This window comes from Equus przewalskii, chromosome 26 (genome assembly GCF_037783145.1).
Source record: "Equus przewalskii isolate Varuska chromosome 26, EquPr2, whole genome shotgun sequence".
Classification (NCBI taxonomy): Eukaryota; Metazoa; Chordata; class Mammalia; order Perissodactyla; family Equidae; genus Equus; species Equus przewalskii.
In genome coordinates this window covers 39,492,946-39,513,317 of record NC_091856.1, presented here as the reverse complement: position 1 = coordinate 39,513,317, position 20,372 = coordinate 39,492,946, and the positions used below count along the sequence as shown (strand labels likewise).

The 20,372-nt window shown below is 54.6% G+C and overlaps 1 protein-coding gene across 10 annotated transcripts in view; it reads right to left on the bottom strand.

The window, feature by feature from the left end:
- Window positions 1-20,372, bottom strand: part of CACNA1B (calcium voltage-gated channel subunit alpha1 B) — a 198,330-nt gene that overhangs the window by 270 nt on the left and 177,688 nt on the right. For 7 of the 10 annotated variants that reach the window (XM_070596531.1, XM_070596540.1, XM_070596532.1 and 4 more), the window contains 10 exons: window positions 19,053-19,149; window positions 15,984-16,092; window positions 10,240-10,347; window positions 9,567-9,679; window positions 8,483-8,610; window positions 5,774-5,915; window positions 5,525-5,641; window positions 3,778-3,982; window positions 3,297-3,541; window positions 1-2,926 (listed from right to left, as the gene is read on the bottom strand). The exon at window positions 1-2,926 is cut by the window's left edge and continues 270 nt beyond it. In XM_070596531.1, coding sequence (XP_070452632.1) covers window positions 2,396-2,926; window positions 3,297-3,541; window positions 3,778-3,982; window positions 5,525-5,641; window positions 5,774-5,915; window positions 8,483-8,610; window positions 9,567-9,679; window positions 10,240-10,347; window positions 15,984-16,092; window positions 19,053-19,149 — 1,795 coding nt within the window. In that variant the 3' untranslated portion in view covers window positions 1-2,395. The remainder of the gene's footprint in view (window positions 2,927-3,296; window positions 3,542-3,777; window positions 3,983-5,524; window positions 5,642-5,773; window positions 5,916-8,482; window positions 8,611-9,566; window positions 9,680-10,239; window positions 10,348-15,983; window positions 16,093-19,052; window positions 19,150-20,372) is intronic. The other 3 variants (XM_070596538.1, XM_070596539.1, XM_070596535.1) reach the window with 1 other exon arrangement.

Genomic DNA, 20,372 nt, shown 5'->3' with positions numbered 1-20,372 from the left:
GAATACATTGTATCAAAAAGTACGAAGATATACATTTTCATGCACATACTTGTATATATGTATATATGTATATATTTTACATGCACACGTAACTTATTCAAACTACAGCCACTGCTTGACTGGTTCCAGATGCAGACAACTGGTTGATGCACTTAAAATTTGGCAACTCACTATGAGATTTCAGGGGAAACATATGATAGCTGAGAAGAGACGGTGCAGGAACAAAACCCAACATCAGGAAACAAGACACGACATCTCCTCCCCACTCCCTGTAAATTTCACCAATTCCAGAGTCTAGGGGAATCCAGACACGCCAGCGAGGCTGTGTGGATCTGGAAAAGCGGATTCTCCACCAGACATGGCTTGGGGAAGCAGCTGTGGTTCTGCACGGAATGGATACATTCAAATTAACGCGGCTGGGGGAGCAAAGACAAAACAGCAGCTTCGAAATACACGACCTTCTGCTTTGCAACAGGAGCACAGCATTCACATGCACAGTCAGAGACTCCAGTTCAGTCATATCCTACTGGAGTAAAATACTCTGTTATCTTAAAGTTTCAGAGTGTTGTGCCTTCGAGTACGGAAATTCTATAAAATGGTTTGGTCACAATCATGCTGAAACCCTAGAACAGGGGGTGGTCTTGTGTGTCTTGTTGCATAACCCTATGAGTTAACGGCATCTGCTCCCTGGGACGCACCTCCACACACGGACACGCACATACACCACACACCACGTTTCTTGAAGGAGAATCCTGGGGTAAAAGCCAATGGGGACACTCAAATGATCCAGCAGAGAGGTCATTTGACATTTCAGAACGTGGAGGACACACCAGAATCAACTCGTCTAAATGCTCCTTTTCTTCCCCAAACAAAGGGTCTCCTAGCGTGTTATGCACAACATGTCAACTACAGTCTCTCCCTTTTGGGAGTGGCCACAAGGCTAAATTTTGCTTTTGCTGCCTGCTTTTCCAGAAATGGTGGAAAAGCCCATTTGGTGGGCTTCAGATGCCCCCACCTCAGCCACAGTAGCTGAGTTTCTCCATCAATCGCTTCCTCCGAGTTTAGGCCTCATCTCAGTCAGGGCGTCACATCTACTCAGACACCAGCCTCCTCACGGCCTGACGGCCCCATATCCACCCCCTAGCCCATGCCCCTCTGGGTATCATGTGAAAAGAAGCTTTCACAACGAGAGATCATGCCCTGCTTGGCACCCTCCTGTCCCTGAGTATGAGATGCAGAACAGCCTGAAAACGCCCCACACGAGCACATACTCCACTCTGTGCTGTGGTTTCCATGCGTGGGAGGGACACAGGGAATGGTCGCCCCATTTCTAGTTACATCCATGCCCCGGGATGTCGTCTGAGTGTTCTCCGTTGACACCAGCTCTCTACTTGGTTGCTGTTTGGAACAGTTTCCACAAAACCCACCCACAGTTCATACAGGCCTCACATCACCACTCCCGGAGCCTGGCGTGAGAGGGCTCAAGGTCAGGCACTTGGTCGACAGCAGCGGGAACCAGGGGTCGTCTGGGGACCACCCGGACCGCACACAAGAGCGTCTCCTCATGAGTGTCACAAACACACAGCAGGAAAACTGATTTCCCCACAGGTTTGATTTTTTAAAGTAATGTCAACATTTCCTTCCCAGTCCTTCTGTTTTCTATTTTCTCTAGATCAAGTATACAGAATCGACAAAAGAGTGAAGGGTGTTGCAATTAAAAACCAAAACCCACAGCAGGAACATTTTCCAGATTTGGTCCCTGTCGGAGCTGACAGTGTCTGGAGAGGACAGAGCGCATCTGAGTGTGTTTCTAGCATCCATTTGCTGCCGAAGGTACGAAGAGCACGCCGGCGCATGTGGCGCGGGAGAGGCCTGCACGGAACAGCGGCCAGGCTACCAGATGCGGGGCTGCAGCTCTGTCATTGCCGACTTTGGCCCGCAGTCTCGCGACGCTTATAGACATGCCCGGCCCTCTGTAGCACACATTTGGATAAAGGATGCTCCCAACAAGATTTGGCCCTCCTAAAAAAGGTTCCAAGCATGCACCCCAGATGCTGGAGTCCATCACACAGGACTCAGACTGGCTGGGTCCTGTTCAACACACACGGCTGCTTCCTGCGTGGGGTCTGTGGGGTGAGACCCTGGAAGGCAGCAGAGGAGGAGATGGAGGAAGCCCAGCCCTCTACAGAAGGGCTCTAGTCATCCATTCAGCGTGAGAGAGGAGAGGGGAGCAGGAGGGCCTCCACTCAGCTTGCCCGGGAGGGCGGCCCCTCCTCCGAGGAGCTGCCGCGCCCGCCCTGGAGCCCGGAGCATCCCCAAGAGCCCAGCGTGGATGATAAAACTCATCGACGGGAACATGCCCGCTGAGCGGGTGCGTGGCGGCAGTGGGGCACAGCTAGCACCAGTGGTCTTGGTCGGGGTGGTGGTAGCTGTGCCGTGCCCGGCTGCCTGAGCTGAGCCCCAGAGTGCAGTGGTAGCCGTTGGGCACACGGCGGAGGGGGTGGGACTGGGAGGTCAGGGAGGACACGTAGGAAGTCCGGGAGGAGCGGCCCGAGTTGGTGGCCACAGCCTCCTCGAAGGTGAGCGTGTCCTCAGGCTGGGTGCGGGCAGCGGCCTCGCTGTCCAGACGCTGCCCCAGGTAAGGGTCGGAGCCGATCCGAGAGCCAGGAGCCAGGGGCTGGCTGAGGGGGTCTCTCTGGAGCAGGGCATTGTGTTCAGAAAGGCCGCGGCTAAGTCGGCCAGGGGAGAAGGCGGGGAGGCTGGTCTGAGCCCCGGTGAAATGGACGGGTGAGGAGTTGGCCGTCTTGTAGGTGATGCTGGGACGGGGGGTCAGGGGGGTCTGGGGGAGCTGCCTGCGGCCCCCACGGCCAGGGGTGCTAGCACCAGATGTTGACAGCAAGGGGCTCCCATTCACCGAGCCACCACCCTACAAGGAAACAGAATAGAGCAAATCAACTCTGAGGACAAGACAATACGACAGAGCAGGTGAGAGGCAGGAAGCAGCATGAGGGGCAGAGCCGGGCAGGTGGGCTGCACCTGGGGTGGCCCAGGAGGCAGTGGGCAGGGGTGCAGGATGGGAAGGCCCTGGGCATCAGGCTCGGATGGCAGGTGATGGGAAGGGATGCCCTGGGGCCCAGAGGAGAGGAAACCAGAGGCGGGCCTGCCCCGGTGGGGAGGGAAAGTAAGGAAGCGACTGGAGAGGACGAGGTCGGCAGGAGCGCAGACCCAGGCCTGGGAACAGGGCACGAGGGCCCAGCGGGTGGGGCACGTGTGGAGGGGCAGGCTGCTCACCCTACCTGTCGTGGGGGTCCTGGCTCCTGCCCGGCCGTCGGTGACGTGGGGTGGCTGCCAAGGGCAGGCTTGGGCTGTGGGGGCTCACGGCCCCCAAAGCGGTCGCAGGAGTAGAAGCGCTGCTTCTCAGAGGAGGAGGAGGAGGGCTGCCTCCGCTCCTGGGACCGGCCACGCTCCTGTCTGCGCTCCCGCCGGCAGCCTGCGGGCCCCTCTGCCAGGGGCGGCCCTGGCCCCGCAGTGCTGCTGGGGGCTGGCAGGGAGAGGAGAAGTCAGCACAGGAAGCTGGCCAGGGACAGACCCCAGCCCAGACCTGGTCTACACCACCTGCAGGAGTCCCAGGATTGGAGCTGGGGGTAGGGTGGTCCTGCCTGGTCCCCTACCCAGGGCCAGTGGTGAGGTCGTGAGGTACAGAAAAGAAGAGGGTCCCCCATGGGCTCTTGGACCCCCTGCTCAGGCCCACTCACACTTGAGAGCCCTGGCACGCACCGCCATCCGTGTCTGCAGACAGGCTGGGCCCCTTTTCCAGGGACTTCTGCTTCCGGTCCCTGCGGCGGTGGCAGCGGTGGTGGTGGTGAGGCGCCTGGCTGGCTGGCGCACGGTCCAGGGCAGCAGTGCAGAGATGGGCCACGTGGGAGCGCTGTGGTGCCAGCGTGGAGATGGAGCGCTTCATGGGACTGGCATCTGGGGCTGGCTGCAGGGACACGGGCAGTGCGGCCTGAGAGTGGGGCCCGGGGGAGGTTGGGACAGCAGGAAGCAGCCATGACACAGGCCAGGGCTCAGGGACAGCAGGACAAGTCCCGTCGGGAGAAATGAGCCTGAGACTCAGGCCCCACAGCTGGGGCATCTCCCCAGACATGCAGGTTGAGCTCCCTGGGGGGAAGCAGGTCTGGCAGGGTCCCCCGGAAGGCCGCACTGAGGGGCCAGGGCTCAGGGACCACCTGGCCTGCCCTTCTCCCTGGAAAGCTCTTCCCACTCAAGACACCCCTTTCCTCCAGAGCACAGCACTCTTTATGTGGTGTCCTCCCTCCCAGGCCGGGTGGGGCCTGGGCAGCCTGTCAGCCTCAGCGTCCCGAAAGGACAGAAAGGAGGCCAGGGAGAAGGAGGATGCTGGCCTGGCCAGAAGAATCTCCAGTGGGGGCCCAGAGGTGCCTCAGTGGCTGCAGCGTGATCACTCTGCCAGCCGTCTGTCCACCCAGGACTGTGAGGCTCCTCCCCCAGGGCTGAAAGCAGGACCTGCAGACATCAGCCCTCCCACAGCCACCACTTGGCACCACGAGCCCCAGAGGGAAAAGAGGCACGACACAGGCCGTGCACTCACTGAAGAGAGGCAGCCATCATGGGGCAGTGGGCAGAGACAGAGCAAGAAGTAGGAAGTGAGGACAGTGCAAGAAGGAGGAAAGAGGAAGGGAGGAAAGAGGAGGGAGGAAGGGAAGAGGGAGGAGGGAGAAGGGGGGAGGGAGGAAGGAGGAAGGGAGGAGGGAGGAAGGAAGAGGGAGGCAGTGAGGAATGGGTATTGTGGCGAAAGCAGGGAAAGGGAAGAGGACAGAAGATGTTACCAACGGGAGTGAGTGTGACAAGTCACGAGAATAAGGTCCAAAGTAAACAGACAGAATCAGAAACCACAGAGGAGGCAGCAACAGAGCCGGAGGAGAAGCACACAGAGGGCTTGGGCCACTCTTGGGCCATCGGGAGCCGGCACACGCCCGGGCAGCCCTGAAGGTCCCAGGCAGCCCCGTCCAGCCCCTGTTGGCCAGGTCCTTGTGAGAGGAGCTCAGCCCAGGAAACACCAGAGCCACAGCCCCCTTCCCGAGACTTCCTGCTCAGTCTCCAAACCCATCCGGGAGGAGCAGGGGCCGGAGGGGCGCTACCTCCAGTGTCCAGAGAGAGAACGGGTGGGTCATTCCCAGATCCTCTGCAAAGGTGAAAAGGGTGGACCAAGCTGCGGGGGGCGGACGGGGCTGGGGAGGGAGGGGCGTGTCCCAGAGAGAGGGGCACGCCAGGCCAGGGACTCTGGCCGGGGGCAGATGCCCACGTGCCCCCACAGGAGGCTGAGCACAGGTGGGCGGTGGGGTCTCTGCTGGCCTGGCCGCACCCCGTGACCAGCATTGTGCTCTGGGGTGGCCCAACGGGGCTGACTGTGTCCAGGCTGCAGAGCAATGGGGAGGCCCCACCCCAGCAAAGCCGTCTCCATACCAGATCTCAGCCCCACTCCCTGACCCTCCAGACCACCCACCTGAGTCTCTGCCGCCAGGCGGGGCATGGAGGCCGCTCGGCCCTGGCTCTCCAGCCCAAGTTGGGGCTCCCCATCAGGGCCTCTCAGGGCCATGCTCTGCATCTGGACATCCACAGCCTGGGGGTACAGCAACCCCCCAGTCACACCTGGACCCCAGCACCCCCAGCCCACTCTCACCCCCTCCCCATCCCTGTCTCAGCCCCATCCCTGTCTCGCCCCATGCCTGTTTCACTCCCCAGCCCTGGGCACCCTCACTGATTTTCCTGGCTGCACCACTGGGATCTCTGCAGAGTGGCCGCGCTCCAAGGGTGTCCTCGCCTCATAGGGCCCCTCCTGGGTCCTCTGAGTGCCCCAGGAGACAGACTCCTTGATGCCACTCTCTTGGGTTTGTCTGTGGAGAAGAGAGAGTTGTCCTGTTGGCTCGGAGGTCCATGGCTCCCAGAATGCCCACCCAGGACCTGGCTCCAAACTGCCAGGAACCCTATTGGTACCCCCTGTTCTGGGTTAGAGGGAACTCAGAGGGGTGAGGCCCCTCGAATGCAGGTACCCTCAAGTGGAGGCACAGCAAGTGACACGGACACAATGCTTGGGCTCAGAGCAGACAGACAGAGAGGAGGCCTTGGATACCAACCGAGCGAAGGCTGGGCCCACTGCTTCCTGGTCTAGGGACATCCAGTACGTTGCTCAGCCCTAGACAGAGGCTCACGAGTGCAGTGGGAACGGAACTGCTCACAGCAAGGACAAGGCCACGTGTGTATGGTGTGCACAGTATCTAGCAGCTGAGGACGTCTTGCCACCACAGGCGCGTGGCCAGCCCTGAGCCCATGGCCCCGCCTGGGGCACCTCCTCTTTCTCACCTCCAAATTCAATGGCTCCTCCCCACATCCCTGACCCCCAGCCACACAGGCCGTTCTGCCTTTCCAATCTAGGCTCCAGTGTCGCCTATTGGGGGAGCCCTTCCCTGGGCATACGCAACCCATCCACCTGCCTTTCACTGTCAGTGTCTGTTTCTCTTATGTCTCCCAAGTGGCAGTGAAACTGCCCGGCATTTGCCTGGTACTGCTCCTTCTCGTGTTCAGTCACCCAGGCTGGGGGGCATTAACTGCACTCTGAGCTCAGAGGCAGAGCCAGCAGATGGTCTCAGCCACCTGCACTAACGACCAGATCAGTCCCAGCTGGGGCTTCTGAGAACATCCTTCCTCTTCCCACAGTCGCAGCATCTCCCGGCAGTGTGCTGTGTGGAGCTGCAGCAGCCTCGGGAAAGGCTGAGCCTGAGAGGAGGCATGCCCGGGAGCACAGAAGCTGGCTCCCAAGGCCTTGTCACCCCTGAGGTCCCACTGCACTGAAGCCAGGTGTGCTCTTACAGCGTCCGCTAGATGGCAGTAAAGGCCCACTGCCCAGCTCAGGAGTGGTAACTGATTTGTGTAGAAATTATAACCAGCGAAATAAGGGATGTTCATTCTCCTGAGCTGAAAGCCCAGCTCAGGTCAATCCATAAAGATGCCTCACCACCCCATTCCCTCCAGCACACGCACACTCAGATCAACTGTTTAAATGCAAAAATGAGATCTTAACCAACAAGGAGAAGGGAGACCACAAGAACAAGGGGGTTTCCAGGGGCTCTGGAGGCCAGCCCCCAGGGTCTGTATGCGCTACTCAGGAGCACAGTCTTCACACGGCACGTGCACAGTTCAGGTCAGGCTCTCCTGGTGTTCTGGAAGGTCTCCCACTCTGGATGTGCACCCCTGCAGGGTCGCCCCTGCATCAGCTCGGGCTGCCACGACTCGCTCCGGCTGGTGGGACATGAGGAGTGGCCTGAACATCTGCACCCCGCCCTCACCACACGGGGCAGTCCAGACACTGGATGGAGACCAAGCCATCCTGGGTCCATGTGGCCCAGAGGAGCTGGCCCAGGCCAGACCCAAAGAACTGCCAAGTTGGCCCCTAAATGCGAGAAGTAACACACCACTCAGCAACGACAGTTTGTTCCTCAGCAAAAGCTACCTGACTAACAGTCCATGACCCAAAATCAGGCTTCAAAAAGGAACTTTCAAAACAAGTGCAGGAGAGGAAGAATCAGGGTCCTGGCCCACCTGGCCTCCCTCCAGGACAGCGGGTCGGGGTCAGGCCCCACTCTCAGCACTTGCTGGGTGAGGCACAGCACACCTCTCTGCTGGGGGCTCAGCCAACAACTCATTTTGGCCAAGGGATGTTAGCAGACATGGGATCCCCAGTGGCCCCGGGGGGTGCCGAGAAGACCTCGCCCTCCAGTGGAGCCCAGCCTGGCCACCAGCGACCACCCCTCAGAGATCCACGATGTGAAAAAACTGATTGTTATTTTACATCACTTGGTTTTGGGTGGTTCATTATCAAGAATGATTGCGGCAAGAGTTACGTGATATAGAAGGACCTTACCAATTTGCCTACAAAACAAAACTGCTTCAGAAATCAGTACCAGCATGGAAATCTGAGAGGAAAAATGTCTTAAAGGAGTTACCAAGATTAGAAAACGAGGCCATTAACAGAACGGGGTGAGGACCTGAGACAGAAGGTGTGCAGGCATCAAAGGCCAGGGAGGAGCAGAGGAGAAATGGTCATGCAAGTGGAGGTGAGATGGGGTCTGAACTGTCGAGATCAGTTGACCTCAGTGCTGGCAGAGGCACCTGTCTAGCATTAGGGGAATAATTTTACAGTCCACCATAGAGACTGCTCACAGCAGATGTGGACCAGCTTTCGGGTGGCACCCACAACGACATCTGAGTTGAGGTGGGTTTGGGGTCGATGGCAGAGCCAATCCTCAAGAGCTGTGATGGGACTTTAGGGCTCCCTGTGCCAGAGCGCTGCCCACGGGGCACCCCTCAGGTGTCCAGCAGGAGTGAGAGTGGGGCAATGGGGGCAATGGGGACACTGGGGGCCCTGCTTTCTCCCTGCACTGCCTGCCCTGCGCCAGGTACTCACACGGCCCCACCATTGCTGAGGGAGGCTGAGCTCTTCTGCCGAAGGAAAACCCGGGCTCCTCGGAGAACAGCTGGCTGCGTCTGCTCCAGCGTGGCCTTCAGAGGGTGGAACAGGGACACGGGGCCCATCTGCAGGAGGGATGCAGGAAGGACGAGGAGCCCTGAGGGCCAGGGAGGTGCCTAAACGACCTGCCCCGACCCCACAGCACAGCACAGGCTCCTTGTGTCTCAGTCAGGCCACTGGCCTGCCCTGCTCCAGGCCCACCCCTACATATGAGGCAGCCAGGGGCCAGCTCCCAACCTGGCCTGTTGGTGACTCAGGAAAGGCACCTCGCTTCTCTAGACCTCAGTTTCTCTACCTGCAAAATTCATGGACTGGATCTGATTACATCTGGCAAAAAGATTTCGTCTCATCATCACCTTGGACTGACTGGCGAGGGGGTTGGAGCCCTAGGCTGAGCAGAATTCTGGGGAGATTCCAGGGCGGGAGGTGTCAGCACAGACAAGGGAATGGGTGTGGGCACCGGATACTTCCCGTCCCAAGGGGTGAAGGTAAGCTCTGAGTATGGGACAATTATCTAGGCAGAGTCCACACACAGTCAGTGAAGGTTCTGCTGTGTGAGAAAGCCACTGTCTTTGAAGGATGACATCAGGAAGATGGGCCCCCAAACCACCCCAGTCAGAGGCCTGGTGCACAAGTTGTAATTCTGGACTGACAGTTTGAGTCTTTTTGGTCCCCGCCTGGTGTCGGGTACACAGATTCTCCTCCTCCCAAAGCAACCTCCTCAAGTACTCTTCATGACCTTTCTTCTACCACTTAAGAAAGGAGTATTGCCTAGAGCCTCTGTTCTCAGCCACCTTCTCGCCGGCCCCACCACTAGCTCCCCAAGTCAGGGCCTCCCTGGTACCACCAGGCAACCAACTAACAGAAAGTAGAAAGGAGCCAGAGAGGCTGCTGCAAGAACCTCTCATCTTCCTTTTCCCGCTGCACTTTCTCCAAGAAGCGTGTGGTCCCCACTGCTGTCAAACAACTCAAGGATGCCAGAGTCCCAGAGTTACTTCTTGGGAATCCCAGAGCCCGGTACCTGGGACAGGCCTCCAGGAGCCTGGTGAATCTGGTCTCTAGTGGTTTTGTTCTGTTTGTAGAAGTCAAATATCATCAGAGCTGCGTAGACTTTCCCCACTGTCATCTCATCAGCTGAAAGAAGAGCAGAGGTTCTAGTTTGCAGGAGAAAGGGGACAGACAGCCACAGACAACGTGGGATGAGGAAACAGCCCTCCACCACGAGGAGCCCTGGACATGCTGGGGCAGGAGCACGGGGCTTGGCCACCACTCGACGCTGAGCTCATCCCTCCTGGAGCTGCACTGATTCTTCTCGAGGCCCCACTCCACCTCGCACGGGGCCCTCAAGCTCCTGCCAGCAAAGCGGACTGGAGGTGAATCTTTCAGCACCTCATCCCTTCTGGCGTCTCTAACTGCAGGAGTCTCCCTACCTTTTCTCTAGATTTTTTGAAGTAAACTCCCCACACTAGGAGTGTGGATGACTTCGCTCAACAGAATAAAGGCCATCTTCTCCACAGCTCCTGTGCACCTACTCTGAAGACCAGCTTTCCCTGCAGGGGAAACTGAGTCCAGACTATCGAGGAGGTGAGCCTCCCTCTCCAAGGTGACTCGACAGTTGGCCTCACCCAGGCCTCCCTGCTCTGCCTCTGGGTGGGACGTGAAAGGGGGGTGGGCAGAGGGACTCTCTCACTCACGTTTATGGGGTGGCACCAGTAAATCCAGGGTCTTCTGGGGCAGATTGGCCCACACAGAGGAAATCTCCTTTCTCAACTCTGCGTCGCACTGATGCTGCTTCGTGCCAGCTGGGGCGGGACAAGGGTAGGGACGGAAGAGATGTCAGGAGCCATCCCGCAGCCCCTGGAGGGAGGCAGAGCGGGCGCAGGCGGAGAGAAACATGGTGTTGGGGAAGATATGGCAGAGATGGCGCTGGAAGGAAAGTGCAGGGGGAAGAAGCGCTGCCCTGGAGCTGGTCCAAGCCCTCCTTACCAGAACCTGCCTAGAGCAAGAGGCGCATGAGCCGAGCCTGCAAGTGGCTCGGGACGTGTGCGTGGGTGGGGGGTAGGGAGGGAAATGGCAGTGCTCTAGCCACTCATCCGTCCACTCAATACTATTTACTGAGTGCACACCAGATGTCCGGTACTGTTCTAGCAGACAGAACAAAACAGAAGAAACCACCCTTCTGGAGTCACAGGACTTTAATCTACAATAAAGTAGCAATAAGTTAAAAAAGCCCAGTCGGTTGGATAGAGGAAAAGCCAAGTGGGGAGGGACAAGAAATATCTAGAAGGCTGCAGTTTGGACAGGGTGGTCAGGAGAGGTCTCAGAGAAGGTTGTCAGTGTGTAAGACCTTGAAGGCAAGGACCCCGGAGTGTCACATGGTGAGCAGGAAGGCAGGGCTGGAGCAGGGGAGGGCGCGCAGGTCAGAGACGCTGAGACAGGAAGCAGAGCAGCGTTCTGAGCAGAGGGATAAAATATCCTGATTTATCTTTTTTAACAATAAAATTCACCCTTCTTAGTTACCCCATGCTATGAATTTTGGTAAATGCGTACGGTCGTGCATCCACCACCACAACCAAGACACGGACACCATCACTGTCAAGCCCCTCGGTGCCCTCTGCAGTGGAGCTTCCTCCTGGCCCCTGGCAGCCACGGATGTGTCCTCTGTCTCCAGGGCCTGCCTTCTCCAGAACGTCACGCCATGGCGTCACACCAGGTGCCGGCCTTGGGGTCTGACTTCTCTCACTCAGCGCCATGCATCTGAGGCTCCCCTGCACTGCTGAGCCTCACTGTATGGACAGACCGCTTTGCTCGTCGGCTCACCAGCTGATGGGCATTTGAGTTGTTTACAGTTGTGGGCGATTATAAAGGAGGCTGTAAACATTCGCATATAAGTTTTTGTGTGGACATATATTTTCATTTCATCCCACTTAGGAGTGGCTGGGCCATACGATAAGGAACTACCAAACTGTTTTCCAAAGTGGTTGCACCAGCTTGTATTCACACCCGAACACTGAAGAAGTCCAGTTTTCTGCATTCTCACCAGCACTTAATATCATCGTTAAAAAAGAATTTTAGCCATTATAATAGGCATGTAGTGTTACCTTGTTGTAGCTTTATTTTGGATTTCTCTAATGACTAATGATACTGAACATCCTCACATGTGTTTATTTGCCTTCCATATATCTTCTTTGGTGATGTGTCTGTTCAAATCTTTTGCCCATTTTGGGGGAGTTGTTCATTTCCTTATTACTGAGTTGTGAGAGATCTTTAGATAGTCTGGAAACAAATCCTATATCAGATATGTGTTTTGCAAATATTTTCTTCAAATCTTTCACTTGTCTTTTCATTTTCTTAAATGTCTTTTGAAGAGCAAAAGTTTTTAATTTTAATAGAGTTCAATTTATCAGTTTTTTCTTTTATAATTTATGCTTCTTATGTCTTAAAAAATCTTTGCCTAACTCAAAATTGCAAAGATTTTTCTCCTGTGTTTTCTTCTAGAGGTTTTATAATTCTATATTTTGCATTTATGTCTATGACCCATTTGAAGTTAATTTTTGTAAAAGATACGTGCTATGGACTGAATTGTGTCCCCCACCAACCCACTCATAACCCCCAATATGACTATACTTGGAAATAGGGCCTAGAAGGGGGTAATTAATGTGAAATGAGGTCATAAGAATGGGCTCTATCCAATAGCGCTGGTGTCTAATAAGAACAGGAAGAGACACCAGAGAGCTCGCTCACTCTCAGTATGCATGCAGGGGACAGACTGTGTGAGAGGAGAGACAGAGAAAGCGGCCACCTACAAGCCAGCAGAACAGGCCCCAGAATGAGACCTACCTTCCTGGCACCTTGATCTTGGACTTCTAGCCTCCAGACTGTGAGAAATAGATTTCTGTGTTTAAGCTGCTCAGTTATGTTATTTTGTTACAGCAGCACAAGCAGACTAAGACAGCAAATGTCAAGATGGGTGGGGAGTGGGGGGCACACAGTTGTCTAACCTTTTCTAGCAACATTTGTTGAAAAATTATCTTTTCTCCATTTAATTGCCCTTGCAACTATATTGAAAATCAATTGATTTAAGTGAAAATAAATTTATTTAAGTGTGAGTCTCTATCTGGAGGCTCTATTGTGTCCCATTGATTTTTGTCTCCATCTTGTCATCAACACCACATACCTTAAACAACGCAGCTTTATAGAAAGTCTTTGATCCACATAGGGTGAGTTTTCTAACTTTGTTGTTCTTTTTTCAAAACTGTTTTTGTTACCCAAGTTCTTTTGCTTTTCTACATATATTTTATAATTGGTTTATAAATTTCTACCCAAAAAGCCTGTTGGGATTTTGATTGGGATAACATTGATTCTATTGATCAATATGGGGTGAAAAGACAACAATATTGAGCATTTCAACTCATGAACATGGCACAGTGCTCGATTTTTTTGGGGCTTCTTTGATTCCTTTAGTAAAGGTTTTGAAATTTGCAGCCTATAAGTCTCACATATATATTTTTAGAGTTATCCAGCAATACAGAAGTATTTCATGTTTTCAATGCAATTTTAATGGAACTTTTTAAATTCCAATTGTATTTGCTAATATATAGAAATACATTCACTTTTTGCATCTTGACCTTGTATCCTGTGACCTTGCTATATTCCTGTATTAGTTTTAGTAACTTTTTTTTTAATGGTTTAAAACAACAGGAACTTATCATCTCAGTTCTGGAGGCCAGAGGCTCAGAATCAAGGTGTCAGTAGGGCCCTGCTCCCTCCAAAGGCTCTTATGAAGAATCCTTCCTTGCCTCTTCATAGCTTCCAGTGGCTCCCAGCAATCCTTGGCTTGTACATGCCTCAGTTTCATTAACTTTTTATTAGACTCATTGGGATTTTTTGCATAGATAATGACATCAATTGTGAATAGAGGCAGTTTCATTTCTTTCTTTCAACTGGTACATCTCTTATTTCTTTTTCTTGACTTACTACAATGGCTAGGACCTCAAGTACAATGTTGAACAAGAATGGTGACAGCAGACATCCTTGTCTTGTCCTTGATCTTAGGGGAAAGTAGTCTGTCTTTCTTCATTAAGTATGTCATTAGCTGTACGTTTTTCATAGAGATCCTTGATCAGATTTAGGAAGTTTCCTTTAATTACTAGTTTACATAGAATTTTTTTTAAGTCATGAGTGGACATATTTTGTCAAACGCTTTTTCTGCATCTATTAAGATGATCATATAGTTTTTCTTCTTTGATATATTAAATTATATTGATTGATTTTTAAACTTGAACCAACTTTGCATTCTTGGGATGAACCCTACTTTTGTCATAATGTATTAATATGCATATATATATTCAGTTTGCTAAATTGCATTGAAGATTTTTGTGTCTATATTCATGAGGGATGTTGATCTGTAATTTTCTTTTCTTGTAATGTCTTTTTCCATTTTTGGTATCAGAGCAATGCTGGCCTAATAAAAACAGTTGGGAAGTATCCTCTCTTTTTCTATTTTCTGGGAGAGTTTGTACAGAATTGGCATTATTTCCTCCTTCAGTGTTTGATAGACTTCACCAGTGGAGCCAACCGGGCCTGCAATTTTCTTTCTTGGGAACTTTTTAACTATGAATTTAATCTATTTAATAAATATAATATTACTCAGGTTATCTATTCTTTTTTTCAGATTATCTATTCTTGAATAGTTTGATAGTTTGTCTCAAGGGATTTTCCCATTCCACTTAAGCTGAATTTTCCCATTCACATAAAGTTATTCACAAAATTTCCTTATTACCCATTTATATGTCAGCCGGATCTGTGGTGGGATTCCCTCTTTTGTTCCTTATATTGGTTATTTTTATTTCCTCTTTTTTTCTTGATCAGTCTAGCTAGAGATTTATTAATTTTATTCATTTGATTTTTAACATGATCATTCTGGCTGCTGTGTTGAAGGAAGACTGAAAGGGGCAGGGCATTAGCAGATCAGTTAGAAGCTACTCCGACAATTCAGTTAAGAGCCAAAAGAATGGTTTGGACCAGGAGGTAGCAGTGAGAGAGGGTAGAGAAGTGACCATGTTCTGCGTGTATTTTGAAGGTAGAGTCTGAGGACATGATAAGAGATTAGATATGGATCAGATGGGGTAAGAAAAAAAGAGGAGAAAAGAATGACTCCAAAAGTTTTGGTTTGAGCAGCTGGAAGGACAGAGTTTCCATGGAAGAGGATGGGGAAGACTACGGGAATACCCGTTTGGGCAAGTGAACTTTGGATGTTTATTGGCCTCCAAGTGGAGATGGGGAATAATTTGTGGGATATATAGGTCTGGAGGCCTGACTGAAAATACAAAATTGGAATTCACAATATTTAAACCATGGGAATAAGTGATATGGCAAAGAGAACAGTCTGAGGCACTCAGTGACATTCAGAGATTGGGAGACACGAGAAACCACAAAAAGAGACATAAAAGGGTTTCAGAAAGAAGGAAGTGACAACTGAGAAAAGGCTGCATAGGTTCACGGGACAATGGTTGAGAATGTGGAGGTGACTGGAGGGCTTATCAAGAGCAGCTCCAGCAGTGTGCTGCAGCGACTGGAGACAGAGACAGAAGTAAAGCAATACAGACCAGTCTTTCAAGGAGCTGGCTGCTATGAAGGAGAGAAGAAAAATAGGCAAGTCGATGGAGGGGGAAGAGAAGAACTTTTGAAAGATGAGAGAAATAACAGCGTGTTTAGATCTTGATACAAACAATCCAGTAGAGAGAGAATGACGGGGCAAGAAACAGGGTACAGAATTCCTGGCATGACATCCTCAAGTAGGTGATGAGAACAGGACCTAGTGTGCAAGGCGGGGACTGGCCTGGACTCATCCGTTATACAAGAGATGGCCAAGCTCAAGGGCACGGCTGCAGGGAGGAGGGCAATGTGGGTGTGGGGTGCAGGTCCCCTCTGGTGACTCTGTTTCTCCGTGGAGGGGAAGTGGCCATCACCTGAGGGTGAGGGTGGGGAGGACGTGCAAGAGTGCCATTCTCTCCTGACTTGGCACAGGCTATGCGGTCCTGTGGGTAAGCTCAGGAGAGGGCCTGATGGCTCGCTATGGGGAGAGGGCAGAAGGCACACAGATGCTTCACCTTGGAAGGGGTGCTGGCTCATGTGAGGCAGGGCCAGGCTGTGTTCTGGCTCCAATACTCGCTAGCTCTGGGTAAGCTGGACACGTCAGTTAATTTCACTGCATCTCATTTTCCTTATATGAAACTGGGGTCATTACAGTGCTAACATGCAGGAAGGTTATCAGAGGATAAGGCAGCACCCAACAGAGGCGCCATGGGCAGCTGTCCTCAGTCCCCTCCAGACAGGCCCCCTCACCCCTCTCCCTGCACACCAGCCTAGGGGTGACTCTCAAGGGCGGTCGCGTGGCCCTGGCTTGGTAGCCTCCCCCTGAGGCTGCCTTGCTCACCTGGAGCCAGCTTGATCTCCAGTGCAGTCCGGATGAGGGCCATCAGTGTGGATGTGAAGTGGACGGTCATGTCCTCATTGGAGATGGGCATGTTCATGCGAACCAGGCGCTGGGGACAAGGGAAGAGGTCAGGGCCAGTCCTACCTGGATCCCCCTGCCACAGGACTACACAGTGCTCGAGGCCCCTAGAGGTTGGGCTTGGCCTCCCAGAGGTGTCCCTGCAGGTGCCCAGGCCCAAGTGAGGTTGGGTGGATGGGAGTTTTGCCAGCATTCACACTCACCCCTGGACCCCCACCCTCATCTGAGCTGAGGATTCTCCTGGCTGCGGAAAAGTAGAAGTCCAGATAAAGATTGTGGCGTAGGGCCAGGCCAGAAGCCTGGATCGCTCTGAAAGAACAGACCAGTCCTCAGCCAGAGGGAGCCTTGCCCAATGCATATGACTGGAACAAGAGAGCATGGTCGTGGCTGAGGAGGGAGGGGTCTGGGCTGCAGGACCAAGGCTGAGGCACCTGGGACAGCCCACAGACAGGAGGGAAGACCCCTGTCCTCACAGCTCTGCCCAACCTCAACTCCTACCCGCAGCCTGGAGCCCTGGACAAGGGGTGGGGTAGCCATGAGCGCAGCTCTGAGGTCCAGCTCCCATGGGGCACCCCTCAGCCCCAGGAAGGCTTCTGGCTCCCACCACCCAGCCAGGGGTCTGGAGGAGACGCTCAATGCCAGTCGCCCCAGGCAGCAGGGGAAGCCTTAGAGACGAGCTCCTTCACGTCCAAGGGACTCGGAACAGATGGGACCACGCAGGGCCTTGGGCTCAGACAGCAGCATGGGGGCCAGTAGGAGCGGCTCAGGGCCATCCGCCAGAATACAAGCACTCGGGACGAGACCAGGGGCAGTGCCCTGCAGCTCTGCTCCCTACTTCCTCATCAAGGCAGCAGCCTCCTTTCCTCTCTTCAGTTTCAAGGACAGAACAGGTGGAGACAGGCGTGTCTGTACCATAGTCCTCTGGGTGCAGTGGGCAGCTGCCCCAGAGCCTGAGGCTCTGAGAACTTAGCAATTTCCAGGAGGAAGAGGGTCTCAGGCATGTCTGGAATGTCCTGAGCATAGAGTGCCACCTAGCTGGTCAAGTGGAGCTTAGTGGTACTGTGACCCATCTATCTCCTCCTAGCAGCCTCCTGTCCCCTCCCACAGGACACAGGGCCCCTCCCTTGGGTCTGCCCGTCCTCTGCCAAGCCTGCACCCTGTGACAGAGCAGCTTTTCTGCCCCTTCTCTGCCTCCAGCGTCCTGGCCCCAAATCCAATCCTCAGCCTGACAGAGGGCAGGTGGCTAGAGACAAGAGCCTAGACTCTCTCCCCCGAATGCTGGCAAAGCCCCACTTGGCATGTCCAATCATGGTCCCAGGACCTCACACGTCACCTGTGTGACGCACAGCAGGAAAAATGGTTTCCCAGAGCACAGTGTCCCTGCAGACCAGCACCAATGGCAGTGGCAGAGGCACAGGAATTCCTCTCCAGGGGAGTTGCGGAGTCAGGGACCGGTGTGAAGGAGGAACAAGCAGGCGACTTCCAAGAGAGGAGAGTTCCATCCAGGGCACCTTCACCAGAGGCTCTCGTCTGCCTGCCCAGGTCCTGGAGGCCAGGAACCTGAGAAAGCAGCAGAGGGGCAGGGCCAGGGCAAACAGACAGGCATCTCTGCCCAGGGCCTAGACCCTCCCGGCCATGGCCCTCTGTGCATCTCCTGGACCCTCCCAGCTCGCCAAGCCCATCCACTCCCACCTGCACCAAGGCCTCCCCTGGTCTTTCTGTGCCCAAGACCTTGGAGTTGGCCAGTGCAGCTGGGGAGGGGCTCCAAAGGCTACCCCGTTGCGGCCCTGCCTGCCCACCCTGGCCCTGGGTGTCAGTGTGGACAGACCTCTCCTTCTTGGGGACCAAGCTATGGCCTCGCATGCAGGGCCTCCAGGCAGGCACAACATGCATGCCAGGCAAGGGGAGAGCAGAAAGATACCAGAGGTGTCTGCATGTGGCTTGGAGGAGCCACTCAGCTCCCAAAGGCTGTGCTGAGCCAAGTGACAGGCAAAGGCCAGAATTAGGGCAGAGAGACAGACAGCATGGACAGAACCAGAGACGAAAGCTCTGAGGGGAAGCTCACTCAGACGGAGGGTTCCAGACACAGGCTGGCTGAGCAATGGGACTCAGGACAGCTCCATTTGCTGGGGAGCCTGGGGGCCACAGAAGGGTTCCCAGGCAGGTGGGTGGGTGGGGTGCTAGGGGGATGGGGTGCTTACATACCAAGGAGGTGACTGAAGACGCATAGGCAGGTGGCAGCAGGCATGGGGCTGGGGCCATGTGACCTGCTCACCCACCCAGAGTGGAGGCCTGCAGGTGTCCCTCGGTTTACCCACTCCTGGCATTCAGCCTCCTGGGCTCCTCAGCAATGGGGGAGTGGGCACAGGACCTCCTAGCCCCTGAGGCTGCCCTCTCCATGGTACCTTTCCTCCTTAATGCCACAGTGCCTCCTTCCCACGGGGGTGCCCACCAAGCCCTAGAGACACTTCCTCCCCGGCCAAGTGCAGCCCAGGCCAGGGAAGTTCCGCACATGCAGAGCTGGGGTGGGCTCTTCAGATGCACCGAGGCCCTGCAGGCTGCTGCCCCACCAGAGCAGACCCTAAGGGCTGGACCACTCCACCTATGTCATGGGCTTAGGGAATAGAGGAGCCAAGTGTGGTCCTGAGCCCAGAACAAAAATAGCCTCTGTCAAAAAAGCTGGTCTATCCCCTCATTTCTAGGAAAGAGGAGGGAGGGAGAAAAGGCAGACGGAGGCCTCTGGCTCCACCTTCCTGAGCCTCTTGAGGGCTCTCAGAGGGGGCAGCCCTGGGGGACAGGGGGCCAGTACAGAGACACCTTCACAGTGTCTGTGTCCCTCTGTCTGGGAAGGAAGCAGAGACAATCGGGGCGGGGCAGAGAAGAGAAAGAACGATGAGACAGCAGCACGGCAGACAGACAGACGGACAAGCCCCGAGAGACGACGGGAGGCCAGCCCAGCACAGACAGCCTGGGGAGCGGGTCAGGGTCTACCTTGTATGCCACCCGAGCAGGGCACTTCTTCCCCAGCCCCAGGGGCGGGGACATGTGTTTCAGCATCTCAAACATGTCACTGTAACTGATGCGCCCACTGGAGACCCGGCCCAGAGAGGCAGAGGCAGAGTCGGGTCCACAGGAGGGTGCGGCAGGAGGGGCGGGGGAGGAAGCACAAGAAAACAGATCCAGTTAACCAGCGTCCGGTTAAACGTCAAAAGTCCAAATGAGTAAGATGAGGGGTTTCTCTGCTGGACTCGATCCCCTCCTTGCCCCCCAGCCTCACCTCTGCACGCCAGCCCCACACAGGGCAGCAGCAGGGGGATGTCAGAGCTAATGAACATGGAGGGATGAGGAAGGGCTGCATCGGGGCGGCTTTGGGTTGTCAACTTCTGATTTTGCACTTTTAGAAACCACAGGTAATGCCAAATCAGAAAAGAGCTGTTGCACCAGGCGGGAGGGCTGGTAGACAGTTACAGGGCCTGTGAGACTGGCCTGAGCACCAGGCACAAACTTCAGCTTTCCTTAATTCTCAGTTTGCTCCCAAGTTAGCCTAGAGGCTAAAAGGTGGAGGAAAATCTAACACAAGCCAGAAAACTAGAGCAGGAGCTGCGCTGTTCTGCAGGGAACCCCGAGGCTCTAGAGAAACTCGACCAGGGCAAGTCCTGCTCCAAGCCCAGAGATGCCCAAGGCTGGCCCAGAGCAGGGATGCTGCTGGGTCAGGGCTGGGCGGGAAATGGGAGGCTATGGGTGGGAGTGCAGCTGGGCGGATGGGGCTTGGTACCATTCTTGCACCTCCTGACAGCACAGCAGGGCAGAGCTGGGACTGACACAAGGGACAAGGGTCCAGATTCAGGGAGGTGTCTGGGGGCCGACGGCTGCATCTTCCGGAGGTAGACAGGCTGCCAGGCCTGAAGCCTCACCTCCACCATGGGACACCTGCCTATGGGACCTGCTTGGGGTCCCACAGACACAGTCAGGTTCAGGCCACCCAGGAGAGAAAGGGAATGCCTTTTCCTGGCAGGCGGATCGGCCCCAGGGCCTGGCCCTCCTCCCAGGGTTCCAGCCAGCTGAGTATATCAATCCAGAGGTGGAGCAGGAGGGCCTGTCTTTGGGCCCCTACTGCCTCTGCCCTCTCCTGCCCCTCTTCCGACATGGAGTCGGTAGCTGCTCCTGGTCTACTTGTGCCCATGCTCCCCTCCTCTGGGGCCCCCGGCTTCTGGCCTATCTGACCATCAGCCCCTCCTCGAGAGCCCAGAGGCAAAGCCGGTGAGACAGGTGCTTCCTTGGCACAGGCAGGACCTGGCCCCTGGCTCCCAC